Raw genomic sequence first — 24,579 nt, 5'->3', positions numbered from 1 at the left:
CATAAATCTGACAATCTCTTGTACTACACTCAGAATTTTTGCAATCTTCATAAATTCACCATCCTTAGGTATGAACATACAAGTGTCAGATCTAATAAAAAAAACCACGCACACGCAGCAGAAATTAGAAAACCATTTGTATATGCCTGCCCTGTCTTACCTTGGCAAGACATGTAAGCCACTGTATTTACAGCAAAGTGCTGTAATATAAAAACATAGAATTGGTTGAATGTTTCTTCATGAAGTTTGCTCCAAACTCTCTTTGAAGGCACTGCCAGCACTGAGTTCCTAGTTTCCTTTTCCATCCGAGGATGAGGAAATAAGGTTTCGCAGCATTAAGTTTGCAATGTAAGAAAATCTGAACAAACTGCAATGAAGTGAAGGGTAAGAAACGAAACACCAGATTATTTAGTACACTTGTTCTGATTTATTAACTGTTGTATTACTAAACTTTTTACAACTGTCATTACAACAGAGAATTATAATACTGAAAGAAGCACGAATTTTTAGATCAAATGTTCTTGAAGTGCTATTCATCTTTGTAAATCATATACTGCAAATTTTCTCCATAGTTAGGAGACAAATTTAACTGCAAAGAAAGAGGTACATTTTACCGAATAGCTACACAATGAAAATGTTAGCTGGTGCTGTAAAGTTTGAAGTGGAATGCTTAGAAACCGCCTCGGAGGCGAAGAACCAAATGAAGAGTAGATTCCTTTTGAATGTTGTAATCAGATAAGGTGCGTCCATCCTCCAGCTGCTTGCCAGCAAAGATCAGTCGTTGTTGATCAGGGGGAATGCCTTCTTTGTCCTGAATCTTTGCTTTCACATTCTCGATAGTATCAGATGGCTCCACTTCAAGGGTAATTGTCTTTCCTGTCAGGGTCTTTACGAAAATCTGCATGCCTCCACGCAGGCGCAGCACCAAATGCAGGGTGGACTCTATTAAACAATTCACAAATGTTCAACATCAACATCACAAGACATGCGATATGAATTGTACACCCTTTGACATGGAAAATGGTCACTCTCCTGTAGTGTGAATTTGTCTAAGTAGTGTTCGGATAAACGCGCAATTCATATGGGGAAATATTAAGCATCGAGGTCCAAGGATGAAATCAAGTTGTAGCTACAATATATGTATGTCACGAAATGACATATTCCCTACGAAACATGTTGTTGTTGTTGTTATCTAATGCCGGGCTTTGGCAATGAAGCCATTAGCGTTCTTGCTCTCCAATATTTCTCTGTGGTGGATCCATCAGGTAGAACTTCACAGGTTATGAGATGATCTTCAGTCATTTCTTCTTCTTTGTTGCATAGAGGGCAATTTGGATTTGTGTAAATTCCTATTTTATTCAAGTGTTTGGCCAAATAATTGTGTTCTGTAAGCAATCTGAATTTTGCTACTGCAGATTTACGTGGGATTTCTGGAATAATTTCTGGGTTTTTTATTAAAATGCTCCATTTTTTATCTTTGGCTTTGGTACATAGTGCTTGGTTTTGCTTGATTTTATATTTATTTTTAATTAGTCTTTTGATGGATGTAAAAGGTAGGCTTGTATTTGTATTCTGAATTAAATTGGATCCTTTTTTGGCAAGAAAGTCAGCAGTTTCATTTCCAGCAATTCCGCAATGTGCAGGTATCCATTGCAATTGAATTCTTTTCTGTAGTTTTTTAAGTTGTTGGATCATTTTGTGACATTCTTTAATTTGGACTGACATCATTTTATATGAATTTATTGCATATAATGCTGCTTTAGAATCAGAGAGAATGACAGCATTTTGAAATTTATCTATTCTGTATAGTAGGTGTTGGAGTGAGATATGAATAGCCATTATTTCCGCATCAAAATTTGTTGTATGATGTCCTACTGGTTGATAAAATGAGAATAACGCACACGTAATTCCTGATCCTGAGTTGTTATCGATAGTAGACCCATCTGTGTAGATATGTAACCATTCTTCTGGTAGGTATCTATTGTTCACAGCTTCTAATGCCAGCGCTTTTAGTACAGGTTTGGAAGTTTCAGATTTTGTAACTGGTTCTTCTAAATCTAGTTGAATGTTAATTGGTTCGAAGGTTAGAGGGTTTTCTCTGCTTAAAATATTTTCTTTAGATTTAGGGAGATTCAATTCTGTTTTTATTTCCGTGACTTTGGACAGGAAACTTGTTTGTGTTTTCAACTTGGTTGGTTGTAACAGTCTTTTTTCCCATTTTGTTGTTAACCATAGCATTTTTTCATGATGTGTTAGTGCCTGCTCCTCTAGAGTGAGATATATTGGAGGGTTCTGGGTTAGAGCTTGCATTGCCGTGATTGGGGTTGATTTTGCTGCACCAGTTATTAGTCGCAGGGCCTGATTTTGGCATACTTCTAGTCGATTCAGGTTGAAATTATTTGCTGTAATTAATACCTCCGCATTGTAGAGAAGTATTGGCTTGATGAATGTTTTGTACGTGATGTTCAAAGTCTGCCGATTACTACCCCACTTAGCTCCAGCTAATCTCTTTAAAATTCGAAGTCTTTTTGTTGATTTGTTTACTACTGCTTTAATATGATTTTTCCAAGATAATTTTGAATCAAAAATTGTCCCTAAATATTTCGTTTCATATGTTTGTCTCAGGTTTGTTTTCTTGAACTGTAGATTTAGTTTTGGGATTTTTTTCTTCAAGCTAAATATTTGAAACGTTGTTTTATCAGTATTTATGGCCATCAAATTGTTGTCAGTCCACTTTTCTAATAGGATCAGAGCCTTTTCCATTGAAGTTTTGGATTTGACTATTTGTGGGGAAGATGTCCACATGACCATGTCGTCTGCAAAAAGAACTGTCTTTATTTCTGGGCTTGAAACAGCTGGGGGGAGATCGTTGATGTAGATGTTAAACAAGGTTGTACTCAGTACTGCACCTTGTGGGAGGCCCATTTTTATTTGTCGGAATTTGGAAGTACTGTCATTGTATTTTGTAGCACAGAAACGCTGGGAAAGGAAGTGAGTGATCCAGTTTAGCATGTTGTTTTGAATGCCTATTTTTGTGAGTTTTTCAAGTAGTTTATACCTCCATACTGAATCGTATGCTTTTTCAAAATCAATGAAAACTGATAGCGTATCTTGATTTTTGTTGAAAGATTCTTTGACATCTTGGGAGAGCTGAATTGTATTTTCTTTTGTAGATAGGTGTTGTCTGAAACCAGTTTGTGCTGCTGTTAGTATGTTATTACTTTCTAAGAACCAATTTAACCTCGCTGTTATCATACGTTCTGCTGTTTTTGCAATGACACTTGTTAAAGAAATTGGTCTGTAATTATTTATATTATCACCTGTCTTGCCTTTTTTTAGAATAGGGATAATTATTGCTTTTTTCCACTCTGTAGGTACAGTAGAAGTCCATGATAGGTTAAATAATTTCAGTAGTGCATTTCTTCCCTTTTGTCCAAGATGTTTCAGAAATTCTGCATGTATTTTATCAGGTCCAGGAGATTTTTTATCTTTTAACTCATGGATTGCAGAATCTAATTCTCTTATGGTGAATTCTTTGCGGAATATATCGTTTGTTTGTTCTTGACGCTTCTTAAATTTTTTGGGATCTTTTTTGATCTGCCTTTGCTTGTTTTTAGCTTCAGGAGAAAGTTTATGTTGAGAGCTATAATGCTTATTAAAGGCTTCGGCAATAGAGCTGCTGGAAGTGAACGTTTTCCCATTAAATTTGAGTGGTTCTTTCCTCGTTTCTCTCTGATATGTGATTTTATTTACATATCTGTATACTTTTTTTGCATCTTTTCTATAATCAGCTTTTTCGATAAATTCACTGAATGAGTTTTTCTTGGCTACATAGATTTCTTTTTTTAACTTTGCTGCCTTTCTTCGCCATTCTTGTGTATCTATTGGGTTGTTGGACAATTCTGCTTTTTTCCTTGCTATGTCCCTTTCTTTTTTTAACTTTGATAAATCTGCATTCCAAAAGGGTTTATAGTTTCTCTTCTGTAAATTTTGCCCAATTAGCTTTTCTAAAATTCCAGGAGTATTTTGATTTTGTTTGCTATTATTTTGTTTGTCCTGATGAATTATGGATGCAATAACTGCTCTATGATCTGATCCTAGGTCTTCAATGATTTCACGTGTAGTCTTATCTTGTAAATCTGATGATACTAACAGGAGGTCTGGGTTTGTACACTGACCATTATAATGTAAGTATGTAGGACAATCGTCGTTCCTGTAAATAAGTTCTAAAGTGCTTGAATTTAATAGATCTTCAATAGTTTTGCCACTAGCATTATAGTCTTTGTATCCCCATTTAGGTGAATGACCATTAAAATCGCCAATCAAAATCGTTTTTCGGTGTATATTTATTATATCCAGACAAGGGTTGTTATTAGGTGGATCATATATTCCATATATGGTGTAATGTGAATTTCCTTTCCAGATTGCAATTTGGATAATTTCTACTTTGTCTTCTTGTTGCATTTCCTTTATAACTTTAAATTAACTACGAAACATTTATAACTTAATGATAGAGAGCTCTTTCTTCTAGTTACAAAGATCAGGCTTCGAATCTTTGTAAAACACATGTGTATAAACACAGCACATGATGATTCCGAAATTAGACTTAAGAATCAACAGCGACCAATTTCCGTGTCAAAGGGTATACATGTAACTCATTCATTTACTCAGTTAACTATGAACACTTATTTTACAGAAATTTGAAGAAAGAAGTGTTTGAAACTAGGATTTTAAAACATTTTCGTTACTTAAGTACGTGGAGCAAGCAGAAGTGTGCTATTAAAATGTTACTAAGGAAAGACATACTTTCAATTCATCTTTAACATATTTAATTTACACCTCACTTCTGCAGATCATTTTATGTCCTCCAATTTTTGTATGAAACTATTCTCTCATATTTCATTGCAAAAACTGTGGAAATTAATTATACAAAATTCCAACTAAAAGTTAAATGTATGTTGACAGAATGATTAATGCAGCTACCTACCTCCATTATGTCCAAATTCAACTTTCTTTCAATTATGGTTTGAAGTTTGTGATTTCAAATAGGTTGAATCCAATTTTACCAGAGACAATGGATTTTTTTTTAATATTCTAGTAGGTTATTTTACAATGCTTTATCAACATCTTAGGTTATTTAGAGTCTGAATGAGATGAAAGTGATAATGCCGGTGAAATGAATCTGGGGTCCAGCACCGAAAGTTACCCAGCATTTGCTTATACTGGGTTGAGGAAAAACCCCAGAAAAAACCTCAATCAGGTAACATGCCCTGACTGGGAATCGAACCCTGGCCACCTGGTTTCGCAGCTAGATACATTAACCGTTACTCCACACGTGTGGACAGGACAATGGATGAATTATGAGCAGTTTTGGGTAGTGCATCCATTTTCTATCATGTTCAAATTAAATTTTCTTTCAATTTTAGATATACACTGGTGATTTCATATTGGTTAGATCCAATTTTTACAAGTTTGACCAAATTCTTTGAGATATTTCTCTGTTATACATATTCACACTAACAATGCAGGAAAAAGATGTATATAAAAACTGCAGTACTGCTTACCCTTCTGAATATTGTAATCAGACAAAGTACGACCATCTTCCAGTTGCTTGCCAGCAAAGATAAGTCTCTGCTGGTCTGGGGGAATTCCCTCTTTGTCCTGGATCTTAGCCTTCACGTTTTCAATGGTATCAGATGGTTCCACTTCCAGAGTAATTGTCTTTCCTGTTAAGGTTTTCACGAAGATCTGCATGCCACCACGCAGACGCAGCACCAAGTGCAGGGTGGATTCTAAATAAATTCATCCATTTAGAATAGGTATTAAAGATTTTGAAAGAACTTAATCTATACTGCAACAAATTACAAGATTTCTCTACATTTATACACTTCATTTGAAATATTTACAACTAAAGCAGATATCTATTTTGTCTCAATCATAGTGCCAATTTGAAGTGCTATTCTGTTGCATAGCCATTATCCTCCATCCAATTTTTACTAAAATATTCATCACAAGGGGTTCACTTTATTTTCCTGAACTAACAAATTAAGTTACTCCATTTATTAAGCTATAACATCATGAAGCATACTTCAAGATAAGTATAAAAAAAAATATGTACCTTTTCTTCTCATCTATAAACCAACTATATAACAATAATGATCTCAGCTAACTTAGGAGCAGTTGCTCATCAGATAAAAACTTCAGAGTTCACACAATTGCCTAGTGACAAACCACGGATTAGTCATCTCTTTCATGGATGTACCCAGGCACCTAAATTCATTCTGCAGCCTATACAAAAGTCCGAAAATTTCCAACTTCTTTCAGGAGTTAATGCAAGGACTCTGGAAACAATTAACCCCAGCACCTCAATACCATTTTTGATCAAATCGTGGCACCAATATGGGGAGAACATTATTTACATGTCCAATCGTCTGTGACAAAGACCATTAACAATCAAGGTCGAATGGTTTGCACAGCGAATAGGGATTATATAGAATGGACACTGAGCGAATTTTCCTGTGTTTTGTTTCTCTGTGCGCCGGCATTTAGTTCCACTTTCAAGGGCTGTTAGTGTAATCGAGCACACGCTCAACTCCTGGGAGAAAGCAGAATCTCACACTCAAACTGGTTTGAAGGTCATTGAAATCAGTCCTGCTACATCAAAGGTACCGACGCTAAGTGTCCATACTGTATAATTATCTATAAGCTGGTTTGCAGGCCATATGGATAAATTTATTAAGTTGTATGTGTACCTAATCATAACCTAAGATGAACAAATTAAACATACCTCATGTCAATTTTACTGTAGAAGTACAAAATTATTAATTTATAAAATATATTTAACTTTAACCGTTAGTGAGAGATTTGGCACTGCTTTTAACGAACAAGACTCCCAATATTAGGTTTTATAGATGTTGTAACAACTCTAAGCAAACTCTCCAGATGAAAGTCTGTGATTAGTGATCTCACTGCAAACTTTAACATTTAATTCTAGAAGATACTAGCCATATATAGTAAAACCTCGATGTAACACAGCAGCATTTAACACTTCATGGATACAATGCTTTCTCTGCCAGTCCCTTGGTTCATGAGGCAAAGTTCAAGCTTTACCTGTTCCCTTCCTTACAGTATGAGGAGAACGAAGCATGTTCAGAACACAGAAACATACAACTGTTTAGTGAGTCCTTGCGTTTAGTTGTGTTTGAAATGTCTTCTGTAGCAATAGGTAAGAAAAGAAAGTAATTTTCAGTTCGGAAAAAATGCGAAATTTTGAGAAAATACAGCAAGAATAAAACTGTGTCAAAAAGATTTTGCTGCATCACTGGGCATCCCAGCTTTAATCCTGTGAATAGTAAGAAACAGAAGAAAATAGAGGAAAATGCAAATCTAGGGGTTGCCAAAAGGAGACGATTCAAGCCAGGAAAGTATGCAGATCTGGAGTACTGTCTTCTCACTTGGTTCCATCAAGTAAGAAATGCCAAAATTCTAGTAAACTCTCCTGTCCTACAAGAAAAAGCAATAGAGATAGCTAAAGAAAAGGGTATCAAAGTTATTAAAATGATCATAATTTATTGTACAAAATTATGATGTTAATTTAGGGGGTCATTAGGACATGTATTTATAATGTAAATTTCTTTACAGATTTCAGTGCATCTAATGGTTGGTTTCAAAGGTTTCGACTATGCCATAGCATAGTTTTTTTTGCCAGATCAGTGTGGAAGTAGAGTCAGTTGATGAAACTGTCAATTCTTGGACCACCCTTACTGTAAGAAAGCTTACATAGGGTTATGCACTAAGTGACATTTGTAATGTTGATGAGTTCGGTCTTTTCTATAAACTTATGCCAGATAAGTCTCTGGTCTTCAAAAATGAAAACTGTCGAGGTAAACTAAGTAAAGAGTGACTTACTGTTTTGTTGTGTACTATCAGTAATGGCTCTGACAAGTTGTGCCCTCTAGCGATAGAGAGGTTTGCAAAGCCGAGGAGATTGAAAAACAATTCATTGCTGTGTGATTATTCTTCACAATGTCAAGCTTGGATGACTGGAAAGAGGTTTGCATCATGGCTCCAAGACTGGGATAAACAGCTGGACATTCAGAAGCATAAAGTTCTCGTCGAAAAGATATTCCTTTATCCAATGAGAGATTGCAATTTCTTCTGCCAAACACTACAAGCAAACTCCAACCTCTCTATCAAGGCATGATCGAAGTCATAAAACAGAAATATCGAAAGCATGTGGTTCAACGTTATCATACATCCATGGACATTGAAGATTCTCAACATGTCACTGTTCTCAATGCAATGAATTGGATTGCCTCAAAATGGCAGGACATGCAATCAAAGACAATAGAGAATTGTTTCCGTAAGGTAGGGCCTAGAGACCACCAATACGACATAAATGTGGACCCTTGTAACGAAATCAGTGCCACAGAATGCACTGCACCGCAAGAAATTGCTAGTGTTCATTTTGTAGAGTTTGTTGCTATAGGTGACAATCTCGCCATTGCAGAACAGCTTCAGTGACAAAAATAGTCGCTAATCACACTGATAATCATGGTGTAGCTAACTGAGAAGATGAAAATAATGACGAGGTTGTTTTCATTATGTCTTCGAAATCAGCTGCACTAGATGCACTGTCCACTATATAAGACTATTTGACATCAGAGTGCATTGTATCAGAACAGTTGACTTCATGTCTTACCACAACTAAAATGCCATTAACAAGAAATAAAACGCTTTGGTCACTGAAACTATATATTTTTATTATTAAACCGGCAGTAAATTAAAGTATAATCCAACTTGAAACATTCATAATTATTCTTAAGTAAATTCCCCCCCCCCTCCCATGTAACACACTACTGGTCATAACATGGTCCCTTGAGGAAGCGTTATAGCCTATCAAGGTTTCACTGCATATGTGTTGCCAGAAAGTGATATCTGCATGTTTATTAATGTCAAGATACTTTTCTTCCAAAACTAATTCCTGATCTATCTCGAAAATCTGCTGTGGCCATGTTTAGATTTATTACTGGTCATGATTGCCTCAGTAAACACCTCCATCGTATTGGAGTACTGAATTCACCTAAATGCTTACTGTGCACCAGAGAAGAGGACATGGAGATGGAGCACCTGGCTAATTGTGAAACTCTTAAGACATTTGTGGACCTTCCATCAAAATATTGGGAAGCAAGAAGGATGATGACTTCATTGTTAAACCAGAGCATTAGATACACACACTTTTTCTTGGGGCATACTTGCGACTGAACTCAAAGGGACATTGTTAAACTTGTGTAAGTCTGATGCACTGAAAAATAGCACATCACCAAATCTTCTGAGATCTCTAAATTTAAAGTCTTGAAACATAGTGCTGAATTCTTTTCTCTCTGTCACATCTGATTTATTTTCGAGAATTCTGACCATTATGCTTAAATTTTATTCAACAAGTTGCTTTTTTATTCCGAAAGTCATCATTTTCTTTCGAAAGACTTTGCATGATCAAAAATAGTCCACTTTACTTGAAATGACCTCCTTCCTCTCATAAAACATTTTTCTTGCTATTACATTTAGAAATCATACACACTAACAACATATTAGCAGTAAACCTAACAACTATGAACACAACTCACCTTTTTGGATGTTGTAATCTGAGAGTGTGCGCCCATCTTCCAGTTGCTTGCCAGCAAAGATAAGTCGCTGCTGGTCTGGGGGAATTCCTTCTTTGTCCTGTATTTTTGCCTTCACATTTTCAATGGTATCAGATGGCTCTACTTCCAAAGTAATTGTCTTTCCTGTCAAGGTCTTCACGAAGATCTGCATGCCACCACGCAGACGCAGCACCAAGTGGAGGGTGGATTCTAAATGCATTAAATTTAAACACTTAAAGAGGCACTATGAAAAAGCATGTTATCAACAACTATAATATATCACAGGTTCAGATTAAAACTACTGAATTTAGCCTTAAGTAACAATCTGAAAGAGCAAGATTCCCTCTAACTCTCTTTTGTTCACCTTTAACAGCAAAAATGAATTTTTAATAAACAACAAATAATTTACCGTTAAGGAAAATGGAAAGAGACTTCCATTTATATTTCATGCGCAATTATTGACTGCTAACTGCAATCAATAATACAGTTTTACAGTTCTACACAACACAAAAAACAATTTACAATATCATGAAACATAAGTTAATGCAACATATTCATTTACGTACATGTAATTCACAAACCAAATGGTTTTTAATGTCATTCTGAAGAAAAACCGAAAATAATGAACATTCAAGTGAATTTTTTTGGCAACTTTACTTTCTTCATAGCTGTTCCTTTTAACAACTTGTGTTTCTACAAGTTGTCCTGGTTTGCCTTCTACTATATGTTATTTAGCATAGATGGATAGCGAGAGGAGGTCGAGGATACACCATAGATTACCTAACATTCGCCTTACAGTTGGGGAAAACTTAAGAAAAAAATCCAACCAGGTAATCAGCCCAAGCGGGAATCAAAACCATCCCTGAGAGAAACTCAGGATCAGCAGACAAACGCAAATCCACCTGAGCTACACTGGTGGCTTTGCTTTACATATATTTGGTTCTGATAATCTTTGTAAAATAGGAACTTGTACAGCTTCAGTTGGAATGTGCGAATATTTATATACAGTAATTTTTACCAACTCATTTACATTTTTTTCCCCCTGTTCTTAAAAAACTTTCTTTATAAAATCTGATGAATAATTTATGTAATAGCTTAATATCCAAACTTCAATTGTTTGAAGATTCTGTCAAACTACCAAAAAGATTTAATGTTAAATTCGACTCCGAAAAACAATATGAATTCTCCATTTTTTTTTAAAGGTATGTTTAGCATTCCAGTTCTGGATGGCTACCTGAAAATTTGCCAGCAACCCATCCTGCCAGATATTTTAATCCATCCTCTTCAGAATCACACTGCAAGACTGTTCTGTCAGATTTTTGTGTAGGATATCCCATATCAGAAGAAAACCAACACACAATAATTTACACTCAAATAAGCAACACAAAACTCAATCATATGATTATATTGAAATTAAAATGCATTGAATTCCATATCTCTCCGGAGGTAAATTCAAGAGTTCTACTTGTAAATCCCTGTCACAACTTTAATCAGTAAAATGTTCTGAGCACATGTGACAATTCTGTAGATTCCACTTTCCACTTTCTCAAAACTTTTGAACCTATTTCTGGCATATAATTTTAACTTTCGGAAAAGTGTGGAAAATTATTTATTTCCCTTCATTTGCAGCCTTTTCTCTGCTGTTATTGCAAACAGCTATGACACAACTTTTATACCTGTCATTGCTAGATCCACTTGCGCGATATTAGTTCAGGCAACATTTAAGCTCAATGTTATACAGACACAGCCTTGTTGGGAAAACCAAGTCTATCAATGTCACACTACCTCACTCACCCACACTTTTTCCCATTCAAATGTAGCTGATTGAGATAACCTCATTCTACAGATATATTATTTTAATGTACCGAAGTACATATAATATTTCCATGCAGATATTCTGCATCATCATATGATGAAAGAGTAATGGAACAGAGAAAAATTCTCTCCGGCGCCGGGATTTGAACCCGGGTTTTCAGCCCTACATGCTGATGCTTTATCCACTAGACATCTATGACGTAGTGCAGAGGGCGGCCACTAGAGGGAACCCAAGAGTTGGAACTTTATCTGAGACGATTCTGTCCGGCGCCAGGGTGGGTAACCGGTGTGGCTTAGTGGATAAAGTATCAGCACATAGAGCTGAAAACCCGGGTTCAAATCCCGGTGCAGGAGAGAATTTTTCTCTGTTCCATTACTCTTTCATCATCTCATTCTACAGGCTTAGACCAAATACAAGAACTTAGCACAAAGGTTTTCTTTGTGTTTTAAGCAGTCATATTGCATTTACATGCTGAAACTGATCAGAAAGAGAAAAAGGAATTGGTTGGGTCACTGGCTGAGAAGAAACTACCTACTGAAGGATGCACTGGAAGGATTGGTGAACGGGAGAAGAGTTCAGGGCAGAAGATATGAAATAATAGATGGCATTAAGATATGTAGATCATATGCAGAGACTAAGAGGAAGGCAGAAAATAGGAAAGATTGGAGAATGCTGAGTTAGCAGCAAAAGACCTGCCCACAGGCAAAACATATATGTATGTATTGCATTTACAGAAATATTTTCCATTTTGACCTCTACTTGGAGTATTTAACTAACCCTTGTTGCTTTCCTGTGAATACAGAAGCCCAACCAATTATATGTGATACATGTGCTGGAACTCGAAATTTGTGGCTCATCATTTTAAAGTGTTCTCTACACAGGTGGCTAATCTGTCTTTACAGCAAACAACAGTCTATTGCAATAAGCTAAATTTAGCAAACTAAGTTTTCTTCTCAGAACATAGAGCTGTAATATCGAAGGCATTCAACGAACTTGCTTCACGAATTTTTTTTATTTTCTTTGCAAAAATTTTTGCTACTCCATAGTTCACTTTGATCAATGATATGGACCAAGAGGGCATATTCTTATACTGTTCCTTAAGTTCCCGTTCAAAAATTGTATTCATGAAATAAGCCTCAAATTCATCATATGAAGAAGCAAATTTGGTTTCATGTCACTTAAAGTTATGTTCTTTATGAAATCCAATCGTTTCATTACAAATTAAATTCACTAATTACTTTGTTCATTCCAGAAAAATAGTACTGATCTGTTCACTTTACTTCAAATGACCTGCCTTCCTCCTACAAAACATTTTTCTTGCTACTACAATTAGAAGCCATACACACTAATCATAACAAATTAATAGTGAACAAAAAAACTATAAATACAACTCACCTTTTTGGATGTTGTAATCTGAGAGAGTGCGCCCATCTTCCAGTTGCTTGCCAGCAAAGATAAGTCGCTGCTGGTCTGGGGGAATTCCTTCTTTGTCCTGTATTTTTGCTTTCACATTTTCAATGGTATCAGATGGCTCTACTTCCAAAGTAATTGTCTTTCCTGTCAAGGTTTTCACGAAGATCTGCATGCCACCACGCAGACGCAGCACCAAGTGGAGGGTGGATTCTAAATGCATTAAATTTAAACATTTAAAGAGGCACTATGGAATAGCATGTTATCAAAAACTATAATTTATCACAGGTTCAGATTAAAACTACTGAATTTGGCCTTAAGTAACAATCCAAAAGAGCAAGATTCCCTCTTACTCTTTTTTGTTCACCTGTAACAGCAAAAATAAATTTTTAATAAACAACAAATAATTTACAGTTAAGGAAAATGGAAAGAGACTTTCATTTATATTTCATGCGCAATTATTGACTGCTAACTGCAATCAATAATACAGTTTTACAATTCTGCACAACACAAAAAACAATTTACAATATCATGAAACATAAGTTAATTCAACATATTCATTTACATACATGCAATTCACGAACCAACTGGTTTTTAGTATCATTCTGAAGAAAAACCGAAAATAATGAACATACAAATGAATTTTTTCAATTTTTTTTTGGCAACTTTACATTCTTCATTGCTGTTCCTTTTCAAACTCGTGTTTCTTATGAAATGCAATGTTTCATTACAAATTAAATTCACTGCTTTGTTCATTCCAGAACAATAGTACTGATCTGTTCACTTTACTTCAAATGACCTGCCTTCCTCCTACAAAACATTTTTCTTGCTACTACATTTAGAAGCCGTACACACTAATCATAACAAATTAATAGTGAACACAAAAACTATAAACACAACTCACCTTTTTGGATGTTGTAATCTGAGAGAGTGCGCCCATCTTCCAGTTGTTTGCCAGCAAAGATAAGTCGCTGCTGGTCTGGGGGAATTCCTTCTTTGTCCTGTATTTTTGCCTTCACGTTTTCAATGGTGTCAGATGGCTCTACTTCCAAAGTAATTGTCTTTCCTGTCAAGGTCTTCACGAAGATCTGCATGCCACCACGCAGACGCAGCACCAAGTGGAGGGTGGATTCTAAATGCATTAAATTTAAACACTTAAAGAGGCACTATGGAATAGCATGTTATCAAAAACTATAATTTATCACAGGTTCAGATTAAAACTACTGAATTTGGCCTTAAGTAATAATCCAAAGAGCAAGATCCCCTCTTACTCTCTTTTGTTCACCTTTAACAGCAAAGATGAATTTTTAATAAGCAACAAACATTTACAGTTAAGGAAAATGGATAGAGACTTTCATTTATATTTCATGCGCAATTATTGACTGCTAACTGCAATCAATAATACAGTTTTACAGTTCTACACAACACAAAAAATAATTTACAATATGATGAAACATAAGTTAATGCAACATATTCATTTACATACATGTAATTCACGAACCAACTGATTTTTAGTATCATTCTAAAGAAAAACCGAAAATAATGAACATACAAGTGAATTTTTTCAATTTTTTTTGGCAACTTCACATTCTTCATCACTGTTCCTTTTCAAACTCGTGTTTCTTATAAATTGCAATGTTTCATTACAAATTAAATTCACTGCTTTGTTCATTCCAGAACAATAGTACTGATCTGTCCACTTTACTTCAAATGACATGCCTTCCTCCTACAAAACATTTTTCTTGCTACTACATTTAGAAGCCATACACACTAATCATAACAAATTAATAGTGAACACAAAAACTATAAACACAACTCACCTTTTTGGATGTTGTAATCTGAGAGAGTGCGCCCATCTTCCAGTTGTTTGCCAGCAAAGATAAGTCGCTGCTGGTCTGGGGGAATTCCTTCTTTGTCCTGTATTTTTGCCTTCACGTTTTCAATGGTGTCAGATGGCTCTACTTCCAAAGTAATTGTCTTTCCTGTCAAGGTCTTCACGAAGATCTGCATGCCACCACGCAGACGCAGCACCAAGTGGAGGGTGGATTCTAAATGCATTAAATTTAAACATTTAAAGGGGCACTATGAAAAAGCATGCTATCAACGACTATCATTTATCAGAAGCTCAGACTAAAACTACTGAATTTAACCTTTAGTAACAAAGAGCAAGATCCCCTCTTATCCTCTTTGGTTCACCTATGACAACCGTTAACAAGTAGCACTTGGAATCTTAACTCACACCATTAGATTTATTAGTTTGTCACTTAACACAGCGGTCAGTAGAATCACAGCCATAGCTAAAGAAATTGGTATAAGAGAACACTGTTTCTGTGGCAAGAGATGGAGCCCCAGCAATGACTGGTTCAAAAATGGTTTTGTTGGTCTTTTAAAAACAGTTTCTTGTTATAGACATGCCACTGCATCATATGTAGGCAAGTACTTTGCACAAAGGCAAATAATCTATGTAATGAAAATAGTAGCAAAAACTGTAAATATGATCAAATCACTTCGTGCCAAACATAGGGAATTTCAATTATTTTCAGAACAAATAATGAGGATTTGCGGTACTTTTGTCACATAAGGTAGCTTTTTTTTTTTGTGGTTTATTTTATGATGCTTTATCAACTGCTGTAGTTATCTAGAGTCTGAATGATATGAAGGTTATAATGTCAGCAAAATGAATTGAGGATCTAGCACTGAAAGTTACCCAGCATTTGGTCTTAATGGGTCGAGGGAAAAACCCCGTGAAAAACCTCAACTAGGTAACTTGTCCCAACCAGGACATAAGGCAGCTTAGCAGAGAGAAAACAAAGATGTTTTTCAATCTTTGACAAGTGGTCGAGTTTTTAATAAATAATGTTAGTAATTTCCTATTGAAAATTCTTATAGCACCAGAAAGTGTGAATAAATTCTAACTGTACTATTTTGCAGAATATAATAATACTGAAGTTCTCAACCAGAATTGATAAGCAATTTGAACTTTCTCTGTAATCTGTCAAGGCGTTTCGATGACCTGAATGTACTTTTACAAGGCAAGGCCCAAATCATCATGTTTGATTGTGTGAATGCATTTCTGGCCAAACTTCAATAATTATGGAAGCATCAAATTGGAGAGGACACATTTCATTTATCTTCTCTTGCATTGTTAAGAAGGCTCCTTCGATCTTGCATGAAGTGCGATCAAGATATGTTTAAAAAATTGCACTGAACAATGGTGGGAAAATTTTCGGAACTGCAAAAACTGCCAAAATAAATTTGTCCATTTACACATCTTTTGAAATGTAGCATGACAAACTCCTGAATCACTTCAACTTGAACTGATAGATTTGCAAAACAATAGCCCTGTCGTGTTCTGAAAAACTGATTACATATTTATCAATCACATCCAGACAAGAAATTCTCTGAACCTCGCAACCTTGCTACAAGAATCGTGAGCATATTCAGTTGTACAAATTGTTGTGAACAGCTCTTCCGAAAGATGAAAGATATGAAAAGCTATTCCAAGTCAAGAGTAACAAATCCTCGTATAGTTTCTGCTTTACACTAAAGTTATGCACCTCTGCAACCTAAAGTAGATAAATTAGTGAACAAATCTTGCAAGCTCCTGTGACAAGAAACTCTTTAGACAGGAAAAGAGGCAAATGCTATGAAACAATGTTCTGTGACGGACTTTTTGAGACCTATGCGTGTTGTTAATACAAAATTGTCTATGCTGCTATGTTATCATATAACATTGCTTATGTTTGCGATTTTCCACCAATTTACACAAATTAATGCATACATTAGAAGTGGGGCTGCTACCTAGCAGTGTCTCTTCTGTGTAGTATTGCGATGTTATAAAGTCGAAATCAGATAGTGAAATTACATTGTTGAAAAGGTTTTTGCTATGAAATATGCCAAAATCAGAGGCTGAACAAATGAGAGCATGGCACAAAAAGAGTGAAAATAAATGGCTGGAAATTGAGCCAAAACGAAGAGTAGACTGGAACAAGTGAAAATTCAGTGCAAGGAAAAAGGTATTTTCTACTCTGTTTTACAGTTCAGTTACCAACAATTTGTAAATATTCCTACACTGCCAAACTCAACAAGAGTAATGCCTGATCCAACGCATGTCAGCAATTTAGAATTAAATCTTAGTTCACCAATTACAGCAAAGACTAAAACAAATAAAAGTGCTCGTCAAATATTTGCAAAGCAATTCATAAACTTATGAACATTTAAAGAGATTTCACATTTGCAGTTTAAGAAGTTCCACTTCTGCAACATTTACAAGCTACACTCAAACTGATATACCGGGATTTATGAAAATAAATTGCTTTGAGTCAAAGCAGTGACATAAAAGTAAGAACACAATTAGGAAATGCATGATTTTTTTATATAGTGCTGTTTTTCCCAAACTTTTTGAAGGCACAACTTCTGTATGCGACCCCCACTATTCAACTTAACCCCATTTGAAAAATAAAAATCCCTGTAAAATTGGAAACAATGATTATTTTATTTTATTTTTTGTACCACCCAAAGAATGACAAAATAGAAGAATAGAGTGCAACAATAACACGAAATATTACATGAACATCATTTCTACGAGCCTAATTTGTTGATATTTTCGAACGCAAATACTTTGAATAATAGCAGGGCCAAGATGTTAACATAATAACAGCCAGGAATAAAATCGAAGTATTTTTAAAGAAATTTGATTTCTAGTTTGTATCATTTGCTTTTCAGTGCATTAAAGGACTCCTAGAAAATTTAGTTACATATGATACAACAAATATTGAGTTTGTTTTTGTGAACATGCAAAACAACAGCTTTTTTTTTAAATATTTTCCGGAAGACACACAAAACAATACTACAATCACCAATGGATACTAGGTTCATTTTTAGACAGTTGCATTCAATTGGCTGGAGAAAAAAAATATATATGTACCTACTGATGGAATGTTGAAACTAGGCTTTTTCGTAAAGCGTAGATTAGTTTTGGTTCAAAAGAATGCATTTAGTACCCCGAGCTTGCAAAAGAAGCTCTTATTTTTTTTTTATAACATTTGCAACCTCACATTTATACAAAATAAGCTTCTCATCTATGATTGCCAACAAAACAAAGACGAGAAATCTCACTGAACTTTAAAGTGACATCACTATGATGTCTATATAAGATACAGAGTCCAGATTTGAGAGCTACTTTCTGAAAACAGGCATATTTGCTGCATTAGTGAAATCAATTTTTATTTTAGTGTATAACTACTAAAACGTTCTTTTCATTTTTATGTTAAATGTTTGTTTCAATTCGTAAATCATTTTGCAATCTCCATTAACTCTACATGGCCCCCCCCAGTTTGGAAACCACTGATGTAGTGAAAGGCTTACAAAGAAAATCAATTTTGAACTCAGAAAAAATTATGTCAGTGAGCAACATTCCCATGTTGAACTTTCTAATGTAAAAAGAAATTTCAATTAAATGCTCTAACTCTTAACTATACTACTTTTCACAGAGTTCATGGAGGGCACAGACTTGTAACTGCTGAGAACAACACAGCTATTTGTATTTATGTTTTCTTAAGTATGAATTAACACAAAATATTACATAAAAAAAATGGCTTGACAATGAGTTAAAGAGAAGTGGAATTTAGATCATGCAGAGCCAAGGAAGATGAAGAAACAAGATCCTATTACAAGACTTTTGGAAATACTGCTAAAAACTGACAAGTCCAGTTTTTGGTGCTGGTAAACTTATTAATTAGTACATTTTTAATCACTTTCCTATTTATGAAAAATTAATCTTCAACATGTCCATCATACTACACACTTTGTCTTGAGACACTACTGTAGTAGTGCACATCTTGTGTACACTATCAAAATTCCTGCACAGGACAACAACTATTATGACAGTGCTGATAATAGAGAAGGAATAAAAAATATCTTGTTTAAGAAATCTCCAAAAATGGTTTTATCGCAGATAGGTCAGTGTATACAAAGCATATCCAATTCATTTACTGGCTACCAATGAGCCACCATCCAGATGTGAGAATATAGTGACTATAAAATTCTCGATTAACCTTAGAGTGTTAAATATGCACAATTTGATGTGTTTGATTGTCTCATTTCAACTTATTAAAACATGCTAATAACATGTCGAATTAATAATTTAATCACTATATTCTCCAGAATGATTCAGCAAACTCAGTGACAGATTGAGTTGAAATATTTTAAGCATATTGTGAACAAGGACAAACCGTACCACAAGCGCATGTGCCCAAGAGAGACTTGCAAAATACCATACACTCAATTATTCTTGTAGAGACTATACTGGTACGTATTTGAAGTTCAATCGAACTTTTAAGACAAATTTCAGTTTATTAGAATTAAGTACATATTTAACTTTTTCAGCGAAAATCTCGCGAAAAAAATGCAAGAAAATAATATAGGAACATCTTCAAAATAAGCAAGCCTTCACACCTAATCACATATGATCAAGTACCAAGAGAATCTAGAAAGAGAAAAAATAAGGCAAAATCCTGATAAACATAAGAAAAGAAACATGATAATGCAGCTACAGGCAAAAAACAGAAAATGACAAAAACTGAAGCAAAAATTTCACAGAGACTGAAAGAAAGTGAACATACAGGAAGAAGCTGAAGGTAAAAAACAGGAAGCAAAGAATGGGATATCAAAGATTTCTCCTTAAGCAATAGGTAAATTATTTAAGGTGATGCATGCCCTTGCTAAATCACCAACAGAAGTAGCTTGTGTCAAAGTTCAGTGTTCAATACAATTAGCCTTCAAAAAAGAAAAATTGCGAGTTCTGGTTTACCAGCAGTAGCAAAACTAAAACAAGAGTGAAAATATTCAAAATTACTACACAACAGCTGATGTTCGAATCTTTGAAAGAAGAATTTTAAGTACAATTTGAGGAATTTACACCATACATATAATTCTCAAAGAAAACATGAGAGGTATTAAAAACTGATACTAATATTAAATGAGGTTTTGTTACAAATTTATTTTTCAGAGAATTACCCCATTAGATACCAAATGAAGTGAGTGCTCACCGAGCTTCTAAAAACAATTGCCAATTATACAGCTGTTGCATGCTCTTAAAGTAATAACTACCTTCAACAAAATGTTTTGCAATCATATCTAATGATTTCTGCCCCTCGATGCAAGACAATGGTATCTCACAAGATGATGAAAACTGAGTTACAGTACATAATTTTAGCAATGTACTGCCATCTATCTTCGATGTGAAGAAGGAAGACTGCACAATATCCAGTGCCTTCTACATTTTCTAACATGCACAAAATTATACCATATTCGAATATTGGTTAACACAATAATGGTACTCCAGAGTTCAACATGGCTGCCAAAGGAGGGAAGCATGCATGCAAATCTCTCCAGTCTGATGATTTTGCAAGTGATTTCGAAGATAGTGGGTCGTCATACAAACCCTCAAGCAGCGAGCCTTCAAACAGACAATGAAAAAATTGTTAGGTATTGCTATTTTTTAATACAATGCTTTCTGTGCTTCATATTATATAGTATATTATACTATTCTATTGCACCAGCAAATTTATTTGTTGAATACCATTATCTTGCTTCCAAAATTCTTATAAATCTTATTTTGTCGAGCCTCCAAAATAAATCCACTATGTCCATTTAAACAGATTTTTTTTTCAGGATAAAGAAAAAAAAACCTTATCACTTTTAATTCTCTTGATTTTCAAAGCTATTTTTGGTATAATTTCAATCTCTACACGAAAAATGATTAATTATACCGAAAGTAGCTTTGAAAATCAAGGCAATTAAAAGTCATAATGTTCTGTCCTTTCTCCTGAAAAATCTGTTTAAATGCACAGCAGATTTTGGAGACACAGCGACAATTTGATATTTACATTATAAGTTTATGCTATGGACACACAAGATGAAGATGCCAACAGTCTCCAACTTGCAGACTTCAGAATATCAAGGACCTTATATCACCTGAAGTGTTACTGGAAGTTTAAACATAGTGAATGGACTAGGAAACGGTTGTGAATACATATCCAGTTTAAATAAAAAGGTTCAAGCAGCAGTATCTGGAAAAGAACTGTTTGGTCAAATGCTTCCAGAAATTTTATAAGGAGAAGAGAACCAATCTTTATCTTCAAAATTGTTATTTATATTTGAGTATGAAAACTGCAAAACAGAAGATCGAAAAGTGATTAGAACACAAAATTCTATTACTGAATTCCAAATTACAATGTTGAGTTTCTGGAACATACAATTTCCAACATATCAATCCCATTAAGTGGTGTAACACGGAAAATATTTAGAATCCGACATAGCCTATATCAGTAAAATGTATGAATTTTATGTTTCAATTTATGAGGGGCAGTCAAATGAAAACTGGTCACTATGCAAATATCTCACAGTGGGCAAGTTTGTACCACTGAGATTTTATTGTTGAACTGACATCTGGTGGCAACTCGTGAAAGCAGTTACAACCTCTGCTTACACACTAGTCGTTTGTTTATTGTGCTGAAAGTGAAGTTAGAGATACATGTGTTCATCCAACATCACTAATGAGGCAGATAAAGAAGAATGGCAAGGTGTAGTGCGATTTTTGACTGCTGAAGGAGTAGGAGGATGAGAAATCGAACGTCACATGTCTGGTGTTTACAGTGAACACAGCATGTGCCAACACTCCTGCTGTTATTGCTGAGGTTGATGGTCTTATACAGGGAAACTGATGGATCACTGTGGAAGAACTTCGTCGTTTGGTGAGAATAAGTCATGGTTCCATACATGTCACTGCGACGAAACATCTGCATTACCAAAAAATCTGCACACAATGAGTTCCACATCAGTTGACGGAGGAACAAAAAACAAACAGAATTACTGCTTCACTGGGCCACTTGCAACAATACCTCAAGAAAGAGTATACATTTCTGTCCCATATTGTCACTGGGGACAAATTGTGGTGTCACCATTTTGAACTGGAGAGCAAACAGCAGAGCCAACATTGGAAACACATGGCTTCTCCCCCACCGAAAAAGTCCAAAGCAATACACACAAGTTCCAGTAAAGTTATGTTGACATTCTTCTTCGATTCTAGGGGTCCTCTGGGCCACAATGCACAGCATTATGAAGAAACTTTACAGAAACTGAGATGTGCCATTAAGTCAAAATGCCCTGGAATGCTATCGAACGACATTATCCTACGTCATGATAATGCCCACACACATACTGCCAACTCCATGGGGAATACAATTCAGAGATTTGGTTGGGAAACGCTTCAATTAGCCCCTCCCTGTCCCCTACAACCCAAATCTCTCCCCATGCGATTTTCACATTTTTAAGAGCTGAAGAAAGGCATTCGTACACTTCATTTTGCATCGGACGAAGTTGTGTGTTACTGGGTAAAGAACTGGTTCGGTAGACAGCCCACAAGCTTCTTCAAGAATGGGATTGATCGTATTGTCTCACAGTAGAATGAATGTATAAACAGTTTTGGAGATTACTTTTGAGGTAATAAATGTTCTATTATACTTTTTGGCATTGACCCATTTTGATTTGACTGCTTCTCATAGAAAACTAGTGTTAGTTAACTATTGCCTAGTATTTTGTAACAATTACAAAATTGGATTTAAAGTATCTCTCGAAATATATCATTTTATTGATGAAATACAGAAGCTGAATGTAATGAAAAAATTAAAACAATAATGTTCAGCTATTGCTCTCAATCTGCAGCAAGCCCTTCCTATTACAAAGCTACCTAACAATATTGCATTTTAGACGAAAACAAGGGACCTACAATCTCAGTACACATGAATGTGCAGTTGGACAAGAATTTTATGTAGGCCTATGTGGTTCAAAAACATTGCGAAGAGGGGCGCAGATGAAACTGGATTGTTTCCTTCCATTTTGTTGACAGCATATACAAACAAAGGGAAAGATTTAATCTTTTATATCAACAACTGTGCTGATCACCATTCTCAATGAGGCTTACACAGTGTGTGTCGAATCTAAGAAATAGGCAGCCTGGCAAGCAAATATCCAGTCATCTTTTTCTTCAATTCAAGGAATAGGCATATGCCTGTTTCGAAAAATTTGGAAGTTAACATTTCTTGCCATTTGAGGAGCACAGTTTCAAAATGAGTTCCTCCATCTCAGTATTTTTATTTCAAGAAGTGAAAAAATCTGGTCTCCTTGAACCAACACTTCCATTTTAACATCACATTAAGATGGGGAAAAAACTACTTGTTAGATTTATAGTTGCAGATTTGAATTCTGCATTCAATATGTAGCATTTTTTCTACATCCTGTGAACTTCTTAAGAATGGAGCAAATACGTTTTGAAGCAATGCTCCTCATTTCATGGCACTACAGCCTAGCAAGTGATATTTTGCTGAACTAGAGAATTGTTTATTTAAGGCATTTCAGGACAGTTGCTGAAAATGTCCTCCATTACATTCTATACAAGAAATCTGAAAAACTCATTGCAATATTTGTCACACAGCTATCTCACAGCTCAGTAAAAATGTAAAAAACTTAGGTTTGCTTTAAGCCTGGCCCAGGACAGACTGTGTGGATTTCCCTCATCAGTTATTTCACTACAATGGCAACATTCTGCTGGCACTTTACACCATCAACCTCAGTTGTATGAACACTGTTGAAAAAATACGTGTTTTAATCATGGTTAGATACACAGTGCAGCAACGCATTTTCCTTGTTGAAACATACCTACTGAAGAAGTTGTGTTTACACAAGTTTTAGTGACATTTCCAGTGACTGCACAAATCATAGAAACATTGCGTTGTTAAAATTATTTTAGCAAGTGTTAATAAGAATGAAATACTATTGCCTAATATACAATAGTAGTGAGGATGAGCTCCAGCAAATGTCTCAGACCTGCAAACATTGCTGCAATGTGTGTATAGTGTGCAGCCTATATAATGTAATACAGGGCATTTTGAGTAACTGTTCTCAAAATTCAGGCAATATTTTCATTTTCTTTTATAGATAATTCAGTAGTTACGCAAAATACCACTTGTCAGACTGTAGTGTCATGAAATAGCAAAAGTATTATCTACAAAAGCTGACAATCTGTTTGCAAGACTAGTGCTGTGAGACAGCAGGAGTGCCATGTTTTAGGTTTGATTTTCCCTGTATAAATCTGTTGCATTTATACTTCAAAGCTAGATAAACAAGTTTTCATTAGAATTGTGATCTATTCAATAAAAGGGTCAGGCTTTGTACTACTTCATTTATACACCATATGACAACAGATGCAAGAAAAAAAGAAAAATACTCTCTGTCAAAGGGGTGATAGAGGAAGACTTCCTCAATAAGCCATTTCTCAATGGATTTACAAAAATGAAAGCTGCAGATGATGAGCTCAAATTCTGTGAAGTTTGTTCATTTCAAATCGCAAAAGATCCTTGGACTTAAACTGAAAAACAGCTATAGCAATATGGAATCTTGGCATGACATCACTTTAGGCTATCATGGCCATCCTAATACCGATTTTTCCAAGACTGCTTTAAAATATCCCTTTGGATTTCCCATTCCCAAAGAGAAATATGAAGGTTTACACTTCATTGTTATAATGCTGACCTTTCCAAGATTGATCCAAAACACTCCTTTGAAATTCCTATCCCCCCACCAAATCTGAAGATTTACAGTTCTCATTACATGCCTCCAGTTTATCACCAATTTCTATAAGAACTCTTA

The 24,579-nt window shown here is 35.2% G+C and overlaps 1 protein-coding gene across 2 annotated transcripts in view; it reads right to left on the bottom strand.

Annotated features, from left to right (window-relative positions):
* Positions 1-404: 404 nt before the first annotated feature.
* Positions 405-24,579, bottom strand: part of LOC138699950 (polyubiquitin-C) — a 28,964-nt gene continuing 4,789 nt past the window's right edge. The window contains exons 3-8 of one of the 2 annotated variants that reach the window (XM_069826171.1): positions 14,691-14,918; positions 13,775-14,002; positions 12,856-13,083; positions 9,627-9,854; positions 5,565-5,792; positions 405-942 (exon numbers count right to left, since the gene is read on the bottom strand). In XM_069826171.1, coding sequence (XP_069682272.1) covers positions 671-942; positions 5,565-5,792; positions 9,627-9,854; positions 12,856-13,083; positions 13,775-14,002; positions 14,691-14,918 — 1,412 coding nt within the window. In that variant the 3' untranslated portion in view covers positions 405-670. The remainder of the gene's footprint in view (positions 943-5,564; positions 5,793-9,626; positions 9,855-12,855; positions 13,084-13,774; positions 14,003-14,690; positions 14,919-24,579) is intronic. The other variant, XM_069826172.1, reaches the window with a different exon arrangement.

Source organism: Periplaneta americana, chromosome 5 (genome assembly GCF_040183065.1).
Source record: "Periplaneta americana isolate PAMFEO1 chromosome 5, P.americana_PAMFEO1_priV1, whole genome shotgun sequence".
Taxonomy (NCBI): domain Eukaryota; kingdom Metazoa; phylum Arthropoda; class Insecta; order Blattodea; family Blattidae; genus Periplaneta; species Periplaneta americana.
This window is presented reverse-complemented; position numbering and strand designations above follow the sequence as displayed.